Source organism: Symphalangus syndactylus, chromosome 3 (genome assembly GCF_028878055.3).
Source record: "Symphalangus syndactylus isolate Jambi chromosome 3, NHGRI_mSymSyn1-v2.1_pri, whole genome shotgun sequence".
Taxonomy (NCBI): domain Eukaryota; kingdom Metazoa; phylum Chordata; class Mammalia; order Primates; family Hylobatidae; genus Symphalangus; species Symphalangus syndactylus.
In genome coordinates, this window is record NC_072425.2 from 140,637,681 (window position 1) to 140,655,050 (window position 17,370).

The following is a 17,370-nucleotide window of genomic DNA, read 5'->3' on the forward strand; positions in this document are numbered from 1 at the left end:
GGAACTGTGACAGGGAAGAAAGGCGTTAGCTTGGGAGCCCTTTCCCTTTCTGTCCCTTGCTGAAATGCAACCTGCTGCTAAATCTAGGCCAACGTGTGGCACCCTGGACCAGGCTGAGACTCTGCTTTAGTGTAAATTTGGGAAGAGAACTTCTATGCTGTGGGGAAAAAAATACATCTCTTCTCAAAGCTGTTCTGGTTACTTCTTTCAAACAGGTAATCACAGCTTGATTTTCTCCCCTAGAAAGGGAACTGGACCCGGTTGCAGTTATCACCAGGTTTAGATGCCAGTGATAGGCACACAGAGAGCAGGTTCCAGGCATGGCCACAGGGAGCTCCCCTTAGAACAGTGCGGGTCTTATGCTTTTGAACCCCAGCCCCATCCAGCATCCTGAAAAGCGTGTGTGTGGGGAAGGGGAGGCACTGAGATTGGCACTGTTAGACACCTGAGTCTGAGCTGTGAAGGGGAAGAACCATCCTGCTGTCTGTTAACTCCTTGGTGGACAGTTGTGTCATCTCTCTGGACCTTTTGTATTCATAGCAGTGAGAGGGTTGGACCTGAAAGGCCCTTTCAGCTCTTTCTGAACCAGTCAAATCTCCTGAGAACTTGGGACTGTGGGTTTATTTTCATAAGTAAAAGGAGCTGAGACCAGGAACTTCAGGGGGTTATGACAAGGAGTGAAGCAAGCCTTACCAGGTCACTACTAGTGACTTGGTAGTTTGCTATCTAAGGAGGAGGATCCAAGGGGAATTGGGAGCCCTGCTGGCATTTGTGATTTGGGCTATTCACTCCCCGCTACAAGGTTCCAGTTGGGTCTGCCCTTCCCACCTGCCATGACATGGGCACAGAATGTAGACTCTAGCAAGTGACTAGTGATAATACATGGGCACAGAATGTAGACTCTAGCAAGTGACTAGCGATAATACAGAAAGAACAACCATCTTCATGGAGTCCTCATAGACTCTGAATTTGGAACTGGTTTAGTGGGGCAGACCTACAAATGGAGGCATTTGCAGGCAGCATGTAAATTTCATGCAAATGTTATACAAATACACCTGTGGCTCTCCTCTCTCAGCCACTTGAGCATGTGCTATGGGAAAATTCAAAGGGGAGCTGGCTAATTCGTATGGATATTTGCAGTGGCATTATAAAGAACTGAGAAGGATTATTAATGAAACTTCGGAATCAGCATGAGGATAGGACGTGTGTAACTGGAAAACAGGATAGTCTTCTCTTAGGAATTAGGGACTAGTCATCAGCATTTACCACATGCTACAAATGGCAGGGACAGAGGAGGTGCTTGTGATATGGCTGTGGGCCTTCACGCCAATGGTAATTGTTAGTCTCCTACATCAAAAGGTGATGTCCCATCAGGTTCTGCCTACACCTCATCATCTCCACGTCAGATTCTTCCACATTAGCAACTCCTATGACAAGCTCAAATGATTTTACTATTCCAGCAGGTCCACCTACCTGGTGGACACTGCACACTGTTATACCCGGAGTTGTAAACAGGTCTCTGTCACTTGGGGCAGATATGTCACTCACTCCTTGATACTTAAGAGATAGTTTCTTGGGAGTGTAGTGGTTCTCAAACTTCAGAGTGCTTCAGAATCAACCGTGATACTTATTTTGAAATGCAGATTCCTAAGGCCATCCACTGGAAATTTTCATTTATTGGGGGGGGTGGTATCAGGTTAAGGCTGGGATTCTGCATGTTAAGGAAGTATCCTTTGTGTTCCTGCTTCCTACTATGGGAAGTGACACTTGGGAACATCAAAGCCTCTGAGGAAACCGGACAAGGATATTTACTCCACATTTTACAGAGAGGAACAAGAGTCTTTCTTTTTTTCTTTTCTTTTCTTTTTTTTTTTTTTTTTTTGAGATGGAGTCTTGCTCTGTCACCCAGGCTAGAGTGCAGTAGCACAATCTCGGCTCCCTGAAACCTCCATCTCCTAGGTTCAACTGATTGTCTTGCCTCAGCCTCCTGAGTAGCTGGGATTACAGGTGTGCACCACCATGCCCAGCTAATTTTTGTATTTTCAGTAGAGATGGGGTTTCACCATGTTGGTCAGGCTGGTCTCAAACTCCTGATCTCAAGTGATCCACCTGCCTTGGCCTCCCAAAATTCTGGGATTACAGGTGTGAGCCACGGCACCTAGCCAAGAGCCTTCTTAATAATAGCAGCAGCTCAAAAATATTTATGGAGCGTACCAAGCACTGTGCTAAATATTTTACTTAGGTTATTTCATTTAACACAGTAGTCCTATGAGATAGGTGTTTGTATCTCTCGTTACCAGTGCTCCTGGCACTGAGATGATTACAGCCATACATTTGATCATCTAGGTCACTGTAGGGCTGGGCTTAGAAGAAACAATGAAGTCAACACTTCATTGCAGTGTCCATGTGTGGGGAGGGGGGCTGACAGTCTGATTGGGAATGTGCCAGGGCTGGGGCAGCCAGGGTGTGCACTGCAGAGGGAAGCAGGAAGGAGCAGCTGCAGTCCAAGCAGGTGGAGGCACCGGGGGCCAGAGAGACAGGTACATATTTTGCAATATCTGGGGCAGAAATGATTTTCTCTGAAGGCAAACAAGTTAACTCAAGTGATGAACACCGGAACACCAACTAACTATTCTGCCCTACTCAGGATTCTGAAAAATGCATGTGTAGCTGATCAGGGAGCTGCCTTGCTGACAAGGTCTGCCATGTGCCCGCAGGACCACACCAGGGTTAAGGATGAGGAAGAAAGCCAAGCAAAGTGGTGTAGCGGCCATCGTGTCTGAGATGGGCGGGGGGTGGGGGGGTGAGGGTGGGGGCTGGGATGCTGCAGAGAGTCACTGAAGAAAGCCTGAAGAGTCCTCGTCCTCTTTCTCTACTTCCCTTTTCTCAAGGACATCAGCTAGACCTAACTATAGGAGGTAGGATCAAACCATAGGTAGCATGAGATACTGTGATCAGACTTTAGGGAGCACTGTTTGCTAACAAGGTAACCAGGGGAGGAGAGCAATAATAGCCTGTGTTGCCGGTCTTAAAAAGAGGGGAGATGGGGAAATGAATGAATGACCTCTGGGACCCCTGCCATGGCTTAAAGGTGGCTGGTGGGGGTCTTAGAGGACCTGTTATGAATGAGAGCTGATGATTACAGGAATCTCTAAAACATCAGCTTGAGCATGTTATAGCTGGTGACTCATGGTTTCTGTCAATGTTCCATATATCCCATGCTATTTTATGCCTTTTCACCCTTGTTCATGCTGTCCGCCACCCCGAACATTCTCTTCTCTCCTACCGTGCCCTCCTTGAACCCCATACCCTTCACCTGGCTAACTCCAACACATTTTCTGAATCTAGCTCAACTGCCACATCCTCAAGGCAGCATTTCTTGTTTTCCTTTATTCCCTTCTGTCATCCCACTTATTGATTATATTAACATGGGAAGAATAGGCCTCTAGCTCTTCCTGACTAGAAATGTCCCAAGCACACAGATCCTTTCTCATTCACCAAAATGAACTTGAATGCCTCGCATATGTCAGGTGGTCAGGAAATATTTGTGGAACTGAAGAGCCAGATCCAAAGTCATATCACCTTGTCTAGGTACTTAACCCCCCTAGACTTAGGTTTCTTACATGTGAAGTTGAGAGCTGAATATACTAACCCTAAGGGAGGGAGTCTTAGTCCCATAGCCCATCTAACACCAGTCTTCCTTCCATCCCTACAGCATATGTAAGGTCTTTTTTATTTTTAGCTCTTAAATCCCAAGATTTTGAAATATAATGCAATCCTGTTATTAATAATGATGACAGGGTTAGATGAATGGCACATTATAAAGTTTGTTTGAAACATTATGTTATGTTATATATGTTATGTGTTAGAAGATACTCAGGAATTGGTTTTATTTGCTCAGCAGGACATCCAAATCTATGGGATAATGGGTTACCTGGTAAGAGTTTCAGGACTCTAGCAAGTTTAGTGCTGACTTTGCTGACTTAGAACTAGAACTGCAAACATTTCTTCTTTTCTAGAGAAGGATCAGAGTGGAGGTAGAGCACCAGGTGGAGACACGTAAGGGGTATATGTGGGCTTAGTCTGGAAGTGTAGATGTCCATCAGGTGATTGGAGGGAGGGGGAGAGAGAGAGAGAGAGAGAGAGAGAGATTGCTGAGACATGGAAGAGTGAGTGTGCATGGCAAAAGGATCTGCAGACAGACCCCAATGGCTGAGGCAGAGGCACAGGTAGACCCCGATGGCTGGGGCAGAGGCACAGATAGGCCCCAATGGCTGAGGCAGAGGTGCAGGTAGGCCCCGATAGCTGCGGCAGAGGTGTAGGTAGGCCCCGATGGCTGAGGCAGGGGCGCAGGTAGACCCCGATGGCTGAGACAGAGGCACAGGTAGACCCCGATGGCTGGGGCAGAGGTGCACTGGAAAGGTAGCCAGTGTTGGGGTTCTCAGAGGTAGGCTGAGTGAGATAATTGAGGAACGTATAGTCTAGAGTTCAGGTTTTATTCCACAGAGGGCGGGAAATTATAGGGGTCTTTAATCATCAAAAAGGATGAAAAAAATGCTAAATCCTCTTTTTAGAAAGTTCACTTTGACAGGAAAAGAGAGAATGGATTGAAGCCTGGAGGCAGGAAGTTGATTCCTTCTTTCTTTGTACTCACCCAGCTACCCACTGTCTTTCCATCTGTCTATCTTTCTATCCACCCGGCAAACAAACGCGATTGAATGCCTGCTTCTGAGAATGAGCTTGACAGTCAGATAGGCTTGTGTTTGAAAGTTTGAAATCTTGCCCTGCCTCCCATCCATCTGTGTGACTTTGGGTGAATTAATCTGTCAAGAATCCAAATATATCACCTGAAAAATGGGACTAATGATACTATTTGTTGCAACTTCATGGGTTTGTTGGGGGGATTAAACAAAATAATATTTAATAAGTACTCGGTGCTGTACCAGGAGCTCATGAACACTCAATAATGTTTAGCTATTTTCATGAATATTAGCAGGTTGAAGGTACAGATTTGGGAGCCATCTTGATATTCGGGATTGGTAAAGCCAAGGGTGTGAAGACTGTCAGTAGGATGGGATTCAGTTCAGTGGAACACATGCCACTTACAGAGCCCTGCTGGGCCGTGTGGGGCGTGCAGAGGGCTGAGCCTCCAGGAGTTTGTAGGTCCTTCATACCAGGCTATGTGCATTCAGTGCTTTAGTCAGCTCCAAGGTGGAGATTTACAAAAGCTTTTTGGAGCAAGTGGGATTTGAGATGGGTCTTGAAGAATGAACAGGAAAAAAAAAAAAAGGAATGAGCAGGACTCCAGCAGGGAGATGTGGAGGAAAAGAAAAAGAATGAGCAGGACTCCAGCAGCAAGATGCGGAGGGCAAGGGCTCTTTAGGCTCAAGTAGTGAGTCGTATGGGAGTTTGGAGTCAGGAGAAAGAGCATGTATATTAAGGGAATTGGGGGAAAGTGTATAGGTGTGGAATATGCAAGCTCTTTAAGAGCATATAAGGAGAGAAAAAGCATAGAGGTGTCATTTACTTTTAGCAGAGAACCTTAGATTCCATTTTGAGGATTTGGGACTTTAATGTGGGAGCTGGTAGAGCACAGTGAGATGTTGGGCTTGTATTTAGAAAGATTAATGACACAGCTGTGAGTGAGGAGGAAGAGGAAAACGAGGCAGAGAAGACCACTCAACCGGCTATTTATTGGAAGAAGGTGAGCAGAATTCCTTGAACCTGAACTGGGGCCCTGGGGAAGGAAGGGAAGGATGAGGTAAAAAGCTTTGTAGAAATAGAACTGGTGGAATTCAATGACTCATTTTTTTGTGGAGTGAGATGGAAGAGAGGGGTCTGCAGCCTGAGAAACCTGGTAATGAAACTGCCATTGAGAATGGGCAGTCGTGGGAGGAGGTCTGGGAGGACAGATGTCCAGCTCTGTGTTCAGTGTGGGGCACTCACAAGACATTGTCTGGAGGAAGCATCCACCTAGCAGCAGGTTGTTGGGTCAGGCTAGCGACTGTGACCAGGGCCGGAAGCAGGTAGAGGAGTCTCTGCCTGGTTGAAGTTAGAGAAAGCTGGAGACGGCCAGGGAGGTGACAGACTCACCTTTAGGGAAGGATTAATTTCAGGCTGGGTAGCAAGAGTTGAGACAGGAGTTGAGACAGGCAGAGGAGTAGAAGAGAGGTGTGTGTCATCAGGGAGAAGTTTCCAAGAACAGCACAGATGATCAACAGCCTTAAGAGCACAGAGAGATGGTATAAGTTGTTTATTGGCTGATGTGTTGAAGGCAGCATTTTAGGTATGTAGATCTTTGCATGGTGTGTGTAGGGTGGGCTAAAGTGGGGCTGCTGGGCAGTGAGGAGTTCTCACGCTTTGATCATTTCATGTGAGATTCATGTGGTTTTGGATAGTTGGAGTCAGTTTTCCTCCTGGTTAGAGTGTGTTGCCGACCTCTTGCTTGAAGCCAGTTAGCAGGGATTCTGGGTTTGGGGAAGGATGAAGGAATCTCCTTTCCATTCCAGGGTCTGGAATTTGTGAAGATGTTGCTTATCTAAGGAAAATACACAATGGCTGTGTGGCCATTGTGTCTGAGATAGGCATGTACTTGATTGTCATCCTTTTTCTAGTTCTTTTTGAGACAAGATCTCACCATGTTGCCGGGGCTGGTCTCAAACTCGTGGTCTCAAATGATCCTCCTGCCTCAGCCTCCCAAGTAGCTGGGATTACAGCTCATGCCACCACTCCCAACTTCTCTAGTTCTTTTTTGAGCAAACTATTATAGCTGGGACTAGAGGTTAGAGGTCCTCGTTATTCTAGTAACATAATCCTAGAAGACAGTTTAAACCTTGGAATATGTGGTTATGGGCTGGAGTTGGCCCTAGGGCAAGGAGGCTCACCCCAGAAAGACGTGTGTTGACACCTCCTCTCCACGCTTCCCCAGAGGTTGTGCACTCATGGATCTGCCTGCCACCAGCCCCACGGCCTGGCATCTCCAACCAAAGTAAAGGAATGTACCTTCCTTTCTCCAGAGTTTATGGTGGCAAACGAGTTTAGAGAGTAAGGATAAGGATTGGGTGGGGCAAAAATGGGAAGAGCCTCTTTGGCCTCCCCCAGTAACAATTATTGTTAGTATTAGAAATGAGATTTTAAATGCAAATTCTGTTTTAGGATGAAGTGGAACATTGGGCCTTGCTTTTCTCCATACATACTCGGGGCAAATTTATCTTCCTTTTCTCTGGTCTCCTTTTTCTTTTCTTTATCAGTTTCCTTCCAAAAGTTACCGCACTGCTTGCCCCCAGCTCCCCTCCTGCCCACACTTGCTGGTTTAGGCTCTTGGGATTTGTTGCCTTTCTCTCTGCTAAGGATGCCCAGGTGGAAGGTTTTGCTGGAAGGGGCATGGTTTTCATTGCAAATGGGGCCAATGGGACATCTGAGGTCACAGCTGCATCTTCATGCAAATGACAGTGTCCCCAGCCCTGCACCCCACTCCCCGAGGGAAGGCTGGGATGCAGCCTGCAGGGGGGTCCATGGTGTTCCCGAAGCCTGACCTGCCTGAGAGACTGCTGAGTGGGTGGGCAGGACACCCCACCGGCCCCGTGCTTCTTTGGCTTTCCAATCTCACATTTCCTTTCCTTCCCATTTCTGCTGGCACTTTCTACTTAGCCTCTCCCTTTCTCCATCTCTTTCCTTTCTCCACTCTCGGAAGCAAAGCAAACGTTCAACTGCATTCAGTTTCTCTCTCCCCTCTGTCTCTCATCTCTTCTTCTAGTCCATTGAAAACAGAAGTGAAATATCAAATAGTCAATATTTTATTTGTAGCTTATAAGCCTTGGTGTAAGTGGATTTGGTCCTGTGGGAAGTACAAGGTACTTATTGGGAATACATGTTGGGGTATGGGGATATGGAATGTGAGAACTTTGGCTGTGTGCATCTTTACCCTGGGCAGAGGAAGCAGGAACCCACATGGCTTCCTTACAAGGAAATAATATGGTGTGGGTGAGTTACACATCAGAAGAGCCGCACTTTGTTTCTCTGATGAGTGGGCATTTAGCTTTCCTCTGCCAGGCACTGGTCTTCATTTTTTAACATAGGGATTATGGTACTTGCCATTGCTCTCTTGGTGGAATGTTTTAAGAAATAATGCGTATGTGAAGGCTGTGAAAAATAGGACTGTGATTGTTATTTTCATGAACAAAAATGTCTGAACAAAATATAGAAGCTTTGCATTTGCAGCATGTATAAAATGAGCTGATTGTATTGGATGGTCTCCAGTGAGCCTTTCAGGTATTAAATTCCATATGCCCCAGACAATTTTTGGCGTATAATAGGGGCTCAAACAATAACGGGTTGGACGGACAGATGGACGGATGCGTGTCTAAATGTCGATTGCCCATTAGCCTCGTGCGTCTGTGTCCACATGGGCACTGCTGCCCTCCCGTGGCCAGCGGCAGTATTACGGTGCGGCGAGCCGCAGCCTGGGCCCCTCTCTCCCGGTTTCTCCCCAGCCCCTCACCTGGCTCCCTGAGCTGGCTCCTTTGGACTTGTCCTTGGCCTTGATCACTGACTGCCTGCCTTTCCTCCTCCTTCTCTTTCCACCCCGCTCCCTCTCTCCATCTGCCGCCGCAGCACTGCCAGTAACTCCAACCGCAGCACGCCGGCCTGCTCGCCCATCCTCCGGAAGCGGTCTCGCTCGCCAACCCCGCAGAACCAGGACAGAGACACCATGGTGGAGAAGGGCTCAGATCACTCCTCGGACAAGTCCCCGTCCACACCGGAGCAGGGCGTGCAGCGCAGCTGCTCCTCCCAGTCCGGCCGGAGCGGCGGCAAGAATTCCAAGGTGAGCGGGACCCCGTTGGAGGCGGTACCTCCTCGTCAGGGGCTGCGGGGAGCGATATTGGGGTGGTGAGCCGGAGAACATCTGCGAGGGTCCTCAGGTGATGAACAGCCCTAATGGCCCAGAGATAGTCGTTATCCAGTGAGGTGAGGCGGGGCAGGCAGGAGAGACCCTAGTTAAATATCTTCCCCGCTAAGCATTCTTGGCGGGCTGGGCGAGGTAGGGAGGCTCATATTTTTTTTTTAGATTTGGAGGGGAGACGCTCTGGGAATCATTAGGGGGTCATCTGCTTATTCCTGCTACCGTTTTCAAATTTGGTTCCTGGAGCAGGGGTAGAAGGGAACATTATTTGGGACATTATACTGCTAGGGAGAGTCCTCAGGGAACCTTGCAGAATGCTATTTTTAACCTCCTCCCCGGCCATCCTTCCTGCCTTACCTTTGCACTAATCCACTTGGTACTCACCTGGCAGAGAGGAGGGTGGCAGGGCCTTTCCATCCTCCCAAGGATGTCTGCACTGCCACCTGAGTACCGGGGCCCTTGGCCCATGGATATGCCTAAAATAGGCCCCGGGGGGGCCTGGGCTAGTTATGGTTCCCCAGAGATGTCCTCCCCACCCTCGGTCCTTTGGGGAGCAGGAGATGTCTTTGCCCAGGGGCTCCTTCAGGAAACTTCTCTTCACCCTGGGACCCCCAGGGCCTGGGAAGGGGTTGGGGACTCCTGGGAGGCATGGGAGCTGGCTTCCCACTTGAATTTGTCTTTTGATTTCTTGTTCTTCCTCTTCTTCCCCACCATTTCCCAAATACCTTCTTTGCATGCTTGGTCTTAGTCTCACAAGCGCCTCTCAAAAGTAAGCCATCTTTTGTCTCTGTCCTTTTATCTCCCCTCTAGTGTTGATCTGTCTGTAGTGCTCAGCACCCCCTCCCTCTGGCCCTGCCGATTCTGGCCCTTATGTCCTGCTTGGTCCCTTTCCCAGAAGGGCCGGCCCCACTGTCCCCTGGCAGGCTGGCTTGGAAGTAATTGAAGGCCCAGTTTCACTGCACCTGATGTCGGAGAACAGACCTTCCCCCACTCCCCACCCTGCACCCATGTCTGCCTGCTCCCTGGACACTGCCTCTGGTTGGGAGTTTATTCCCTCCTTACATGGTGCGGTCAAGAAACAGAGTCCTGCCTGGCGTTAGTTTCATTCCTTTGGGGCAGGAGACCCCATCTGGTCATACTGCAGGCCCCTCCCCTTTGGTGGTTGATTCTGGATTGCCCAGCAGTGGTGAGTGAGGATGGCAGGAGGGCTGTGCTGACTGGGGGCAGGGGTTCAGGTCGATGAGTTCCTTGATGCAGCAGCCACGCCCTCAGGAGCTCTGCCTGCATACTCTGGTCCTCCCCACTCGAGAGCTGCTCAGCCTGAGCACCCCTTAGCATTTCTACCCACTGCCCAGACTGGGGTCCATGGTGTGCTTAGGATTCTGAATCATGATCAGAGGGGGAAGCTGTTCTCCCAGAGGGTGGGGTGCCCGTGCCTGGAGGTTGGCAAACATTGGCAGGCCCTGGAGAGATGTGGCCAGTGCCAGAGTCTTTCCCGGGAGCCCAGGAATTCTGAGGCCATAGGAGAACATGCAGCAAGTGGAGGGTGAGTGATAGGTGTTGTGGAACAACAAGGCCCATGGGGCAAGGGGGTGGGATGCGGCCTGAAGAAGGGAAGCCGAGGATGACTTAATAATAGTCCCAAGTCTCTCAGTGCTTTGGGGAGGAGGAGGGTGAACAGCTGTTCCCTTTCCTAAGGGAAGGACAAGGGGCAACTCAGCTAATCCTGTAGTCTGTGGCCTTTTGACTAAACATACATCTTGGCTCTGAGGATTTTAAATGGCCATTGCTGGCTGTGGACAGGGAAGGAGGAACTTTACCTGGAGCGAGGAAGCCAGCAGGAGATCTGTGGGCTCCAGTGGCTCGGCAGGTGCAGGCATATCTGATATCTGGGAATGGGGTTTTGAAATGCCCTGTGGCAGCCCCTCTTGAGTGCCCCCCACCTCTGGCTTGGTTGATGTGGGACTAGTGGGTGCTCGAGGCTCGGCTGGCAAGAGGGTGGATATGGCCTCACACGGGCATCAGGCTCCCCGCTCCCCGCTCCCTGCTCCTGCACACTTTTCCATCCAGATTCTGTACACCCTAAGCCTGGCTTTTGAGTAGTTGGGGATGTTCTGTAAGCTCCGAGGCAGGATAAATCATTTGAGTGGGGCAGCCAAGACAGGTGTCAGGGAGCAGGTAGAATTCTGAGTGGGGTTTTGGAGATGCTAAAAGGAAATATAATGAAGGGACTGAGAGCTGAGCAGGAATCAGGAGCCAAACTGGGCCTTTTTGTAGGAACTGAGGAGGGAGGTGCTGGGGTGAGTGCAGGTCTCCTTACCCCTGGGAGACTGAGTGGACGCCATGCCCATCCCTGGCAGACATATTCTGAGTTTTCTGACATCGGTTACCCACTTCCCCACCTCATTCTCTCACTGATCATTGCCATCGACACCTGCCCTGCCATCCTTTCAATGAAGTTAAAATAGGACGGGCTTGTGCCAGGAGGGACACTGTAGCATTCCACGTGGAGCTGGGAGCCACTGTGTTGGCCTGGGACATGCATGTGCAGGACACACGGACTTCAGAAGAGGAACACAAGAACCAGTAGGGGAATTAGGTTCTTTGAAGGCCAGGGCCTGAAGCAGATGCTGCGGCAAAAAGAGGAGGGTCTGGTAGCGGGATGGGGACATGCCCCTCCCCGTGGAACATCTTCTGGGGTTAATCGCATGTCTTCCCAGCAAGCCATTTCATAGCTATTTTTACTGATATTGTTGTAGCTGGTCCACCTCACTCCCTGTCTCCTGGCCACCCCTAGAGGACACCGTGCCTTATATTGTTTGGGCAAGCTGGCCAGTGCCTCTGCTTCTCCCTGGGGTCAGGTCCCAGGCACGGTGTCTTTCCTCCCTTCTCTGGGCCTCAGTTTCCTCACTTGCTACTATGTAGGCATGGCACCAGGTGATCGCTAAGGCCCGACCCTCTGGATCCATCACTGTGCTGCCCAGGCCGACCCTCCTAGGTGCAGTCCTGCCCCAGCACTTCCTTCCCAATGAGTTTGTGCTGCCGCGCAGCTTCCGCTCTGTAGTGACAGCCTGTGGCCACCAGAGGGAGCGAGGGGCCGTTCTGCCGCTCTCCCACCTGCCCTGAAGGCGCCATGCAGCAGGTGCGGCAAAGCGCGCCTCCTCCTGCCCCGCTGCACGCCTCCCCACCGCGGTGCGGGCATCGCGCTGGCGCTGTGGCACTGACCCTCCTTTGACTTTCCTCCTCTTTTTTTTCCAAATCTAATTTTTGTGGTTTTCTTTCCAGTATGACAGACTTAACCTGATCAAAGTAAGAATTGTTTATTATTCCTAACTCCTACTAAATGTAGAGCTCTCCTAGTCCCTGCCCCACTACCTCCCCCACACCCCGCACCTTAATCTTCCAGACTCCCAGACTTTGCGGTGGGAGATGTTTCTGGAAACCACCTCCCAGTAACCTGGGTCTGTTTCCAGGGTCCTTGTATTCCTTTAAGTGCTTGCTCTGCAGACCTTCTAGAAAAAATGATAGAAATGAGCATGTCCCCAACAGCTGTGTCTTTGTCCTGACTCCCTTCTTCCTCTTTGGCCAAATCCGTGTATTTATAAGCTGTCAGAGAAGCCTCTACCGCTGCTCCCTGGTTCTGTGCCTTCCTTCCCTCTGGCCTGGTCCTCCAGGTAGGGGTGCTACAGCAAACTAAAGCCAGAGGATGAGGGATGCCCCTTCTTACCCTCAGAGGCCCGCAGCTCCTCTGATTTCCCTGCCCCTGTGGGTCTGGGTCCTTCCCGTCTGGCAGAGCCTTTGGGACTCATTTCTGGGAATGCAGAACCACGGGGATTGAATGTGCCTCTGGGCAGAGTTCAGGGACCCCTGCCCACAGTGGACAGGCTCGGGGGCTGCTTTGGACGTGGCTAGAGGGGGGACCCATTGTTCCTGTGGCCTCTCAGTGGCAGAAGGTAAGAAGCTGCCTGGAGATTGCTGGTTCACCGCAGAGCCTCAGCACAGTCCTACTCCTTGGTATCTTTCACGTTTCTTTTCAGTTCTTTAATACATGTTCTTATCCATCCTTTACAAAAGAGCAAACATTAGATACAAGAGCATCACAGAGCAGGTTAAAGACAGGACTGGCTTCCCTGCCTGAGGCTGTGTGTGACCCTCACACTTTGTTCCACATAGATTTGGAAGGCACAGGCACTGATGTGCCAGCCCATGCAAAGGGACCATCTACTTCTGTCTACCTGGGGCAGGAGGGAGCCCCGTGCAGGAGGAGTCACAGGCATCTGGGGTCCCCCTGTCAGCCCATGTTCCTGTTGCCCCCTTTCCTCCCAGCATCTTACACGAAGGTCACGGCATTGAGACGAGGAGCTGGGAGCTTGGGAGATGGTTTCTCCATTGTGAAGCAGAGATCTCATGACCTGGGTTGCATTTGAGGAAGCACAAGGAGACTGTGGGGCTGCTGGGGCTGGCAGCTCCCAGAGCGCACCTTCCTACTGCTGGGAGGTGTCTTTTGTAATGAACATCTGCACAGCCTCTTGCCCTGTTGGCTTCGAATCAGGGCTTCTGTGTGAGGATGCAGGAAGTGAGCCATCCCCAGGTGCAGACCCCAGGCACAGCCTGCTTGCCCCCTCCACTCCCTCCAGAAGCGGGTAGCCTTGGCTGCAATACCTAGAGGCGAGTTTTCAGGGCCCAGACTCCCATGTGGCTGCACCTTTCTCAGGAAAAAAATAGTTTTTAGTATTTGGATTTGGGCCCTTTACCTGCTGAGACCTCTGAATTGGAGGTGGGGATGAGGCTACGATGGGAGGGTGTGGCCTCTGGATGGACTGTGGTGACAGGTTGGGAAGTGACCCTGGAGAGCACCTTGCAGAGGGGGACTGGGAGCCTTGCCATTGACCTCTGGTCACATCCTGGCCATTGAGGGCATGTGTGAGGGCAAAGCTGCTCAGAAGCAGCCCCACCCACGCGAGGCCCCTCAGCCCCCTCCAGCTCCTCTGTGGACTGGTTTCACTGTGGGGGGTGAAGGTGGACTGTCTTTACAGAGTTCAGATGGAATGAGGAGATAGATCACATGACCAGCAGTCATCACCGTGGGCACACACCCACCCTTGGGTGCGTAGTGTTTTCCTTCCCTCTAGACACAGCAGACATTCGAGGACCATGGCTACTCTTGTCTGCCCTTCTGGGTCGGGACGCTTTAACACCAGGTGGAGGGGCTCCAGACCTCTGGGTAGAGCTAAGGTATTGATCTGTGAACAAAGTTCCCCCATCCAGCGAACCCTAAAACTGAAAATAATCTAAGCTCCACCAAGAGATGGAGCTTAGGCATGTGTGTGTGCATGCGCATGTGTGTGCGTGTGTATGTGTGTGTGAATGTATGTATATATGTGTATGTCTCTGTGTGTATGTGCGTGCCTGTGTGTATGTGTGTATATGTCTGGTGTGTGTGCATGTGCACGTGTATTTGTGCATATCTGCAGGTGTGGGTGGTATGTATGTATGTGTGTGTATATGTGTGTGTATGTGTATTTGTGTGTGTGTGTGGTGTGTATGTATGCATGTGTGTCTGTGTGAATGTGTGTGTGCTCGTGCGTGTGTGCATGTGTGCATGTGTGTGCACGTGTGTGTGCATGTGTGTGCACGTGTGTGGTGTGTGTGTGTCTGTGTATATGTGTGTGTACTTGTGTATTTGTGCATGTGTGTATGTGTATGAGTATGTGTGTGTATATGTGCACACAAGCTTGTCTAGCTGCGTGTCCATCTATCTTTCAAGTGGGATGTACATGAAGGACTACTGGCCATAGGGCTTGAAGACCGACAAGGCATGATCTTAGCTATCCCTCCTGTTCCCCTGAGACACATTCAGGTCCTCTTCCTCCTGGGTCTGGGAATGGAGAACACCTAAGTTCTGGGGCTGGGGTGGGGTCTGTTTTGCTTGTTCTGAATTATGGCACCACTGGGTTGGAATGGACCCTTAGTGATTATGTGCTTCAACCTCCTGCCCCACGCAGAACCCCCAGGCACTCCCTGACCATTACAGTTTAGGTACAGCCCATTTTTTGGCACAGGAGGGATTTACTCACCCGCCTGCTGAGAGTGCAGTTGGAGGGAGTTTCAGGTAGTCCCCTTTCTACCTCGAAAGTGTCCCACCCTGCCTTTTACAGGGGGCTGTCTTAGAGCAGAAGGCTGGGTTGGCCGCCATCAGCATTTTGCTTCTGGTCAGGGCCCCTTCGGGGACTGGGTCTCGAATGCCCACCGCGCGCCCCTCACCCCATCAGAACCTTGCGATGGGGCTCTGACTCCCTTCCAGTTGAGCTCTAGCTGGTGCTGCCGCTGCCTGCCACCCCGCCCGCGGTGGGCTTCCAGCATGGACTGCTCCCGGGCCTCCTTTCTGGAACTGCCTTGAGAAAGGAGGACCCCTCCTGAGCAACCACATGGGAAGCATTCAGCTGCGTTTGGACCCTCTTCCCTGCCCACCCTCCGCTATCTGTGTGCCCTTCCCCCTGGCCCTTCCCACCATTTCTCCCCTGACTAACTCTACCTTCTCTTTCATTTTCTCTTTTCAGAAAAGCCAGAGTTGGTATAATGTAAGTATTCCTGTTTCCCTTCTTGTTGGGTACCTGAGAAGTGGGAGGGGGATGGAGGCTGGGGGGAAGGGGTGTGGGGTGCGATTGGGGGAGGGGGATGGAGGTTGGGGGGAAGGGGTGTGGGGTACGATTGGGGGAGAGGGATGGAGGTTGGGGGGAAGCGGTGTGGGGTGCGATTGGGCTTTCCTGTGGGCTTCTTAGCAGCCCCTTTGCTCCTAAACCAGCTGCAGCGGTTATTTTTTGCAGCAGGACAGGGCAGCCTTGGGGAGGGAGGATTGTATTCAGGGGACCAAGGAGGCGTGGCCAGCCGTATCCCCTGCCTCACCGAGGCTCTTAGACAAGGGTCTATCAACCCTAAAGGAGGAGACCAGTCAGGGAGGGAGTAGCCATTCCAGAGCCTGATAGAATTCTGGTGCTGGGGCAGCCTGGGGCCTGAACTTGGTTTTCTTCCTTTAACATTTCGGGGCAAATGCAGTCAGAAAACTTCCCCCACTGATAGAAGAGTCAAGCCATGTGATGGGACTTGACTCCTGTCCCAGGTACCCCTTTAATAGCTGCAAAAGCATGCCCTTCCTGCAAGGCCTCCTGGTGCTTGGGCTGTGGTGAAGGTGTGGCATGGGGCCACTGTCTAGGTCATCCTGGGGTGTGCTGGGCAGCTGCTGCATACATAGAAACTGTTGTGGGGTAAGCAGGCCTGGCGGAGGCCACTGCCTCTCAGTCACACAAACTGGGCGGTGGGATTTGGATATTTTCCCCTGCAGAGCAGCTGTCTGAGGCTCTCAGCTGGCCCCCGCCGTGTGTTCTGCCCTTTGGGGACTTCACAGTGGAGGGGCTGACCTCAGACGATCCTCTTTGCCTCTCTGAGCCTGCCCTCCTCACACATAACTCTGATGAATCCTGGGAAAGCCGTCTTTGCCCCCTCCCTGGACACACTAGGTTCTGCTCCAGCAGGAGATATGGGCATGGAGTAGCTGTGGCTGTGAAGGACAGAGTTGAGGAGGGTACTCTGGCCAGGGGATGGGCTGGAGGGGAGAGGTGTGGGTTTAATGCAGGGACAAGGTTGCAGATCAATTGTGTGGGCTGTGTGTGTGTTTTCCTCCTTGGCGCTGGGTGGTTCCTCAAAGTCAGGCATGTGCTCACGAGCCCTGTGGCTGCCAACATCCTGCTGCCCAGTGACCAGTCCGTCCTGGGTGCTGTTGATCTGCAAGCCTTGGCCGCCACCTGCCCAGCACCGCAAACAAGGCAGAATTTGGTGGGCTGTGCTGAGTTGTGGAGAGAGTTATGGGCTGAGGTATCTTGGGGTGGGAGAGAAGCCAGACTCTACTTCTATCTCTGAGCCACCCCCTTACCTTCTAGGAGGTTTCCTGGCCTGTGGCATCAGAAGAGGGGAGGGGGATGAGTGCTGAGCTTCCTGGGAGCGACCCGCAGCCCAGCTGTCATGGGGACCCCAGCATCCTTCACTCAACTCTCCCTTGCACCTTTTTGAACAGATCGCACAAATTCAGGCCCCCATAGGGGAACAGGACCCACGTGGCTGCAGGCCTGTCAAACAGTTCAGACATCTCCATTTGGACAGGCGAGCCCCTGTCCTTGTTGCTAATCTCCTTCCTCTTCTCATCTGTCATTTCTCTTTTTATTGCTCTTTAACTCAGCCTTTTGTTTTGTCTCAGCCTGTGCTTCCTTGGATTCTTCTCAGCCCTTTGCTCTCTGACTCCACCCCTTTCCTTTCCTTTAATCTCCTGCCATTAGCTTCTTTCTCTGATTTCCATTCTCCTGGCTAGGTTTCCCTCTCTGTCTGTTTCTAACAGGCTTTACTTTCTCCCCTTCTTTCCGCCATCATTTCCCCCTGATTCCTTCTCCTTTAGCCTCCACCTGAGTACTCAGCAT

General features: G+C 51.1%; 1 protein-coding gene across 20 annotated transcripts in view; it reads left to right on the top strand.

The window, feature by feature from the left end:
- GRAMD1B (GRAM domain containing 1B) overlaps positions 1 to 17,370 on the top strand; it is a 273,173-nt gene that overhangs the window by 213,982 nt on the left and 41,821 nt on the right. For 16 of the 20 annotated variants that reach the window (XM_055273542.2, XM_063636593.1, XM_055273548.2 and 13 more), the window contains 2 exons: positions 8,614 to 8,824; positions 15,463 to 15,483. In XM_055273542.2, coding sequence (XP_055129517.1) covers positions 8,614 to 8,824; positions 15,463 to 15,483 — 232 coding nt within the window. Of the gene's footprint in view, positions 1 to 1,043; positions 5,705 to 8,613; positions 8,825 to 9,650; positions 9,672 to 15,462; positions 15,484 to 17,370 lie in introns of those variants that run through there. The other 4 variants (XM_063636592.1, XM_055273545.2, XM_055273544.2 and 1 more) reach the window with 2 other exon arrangements.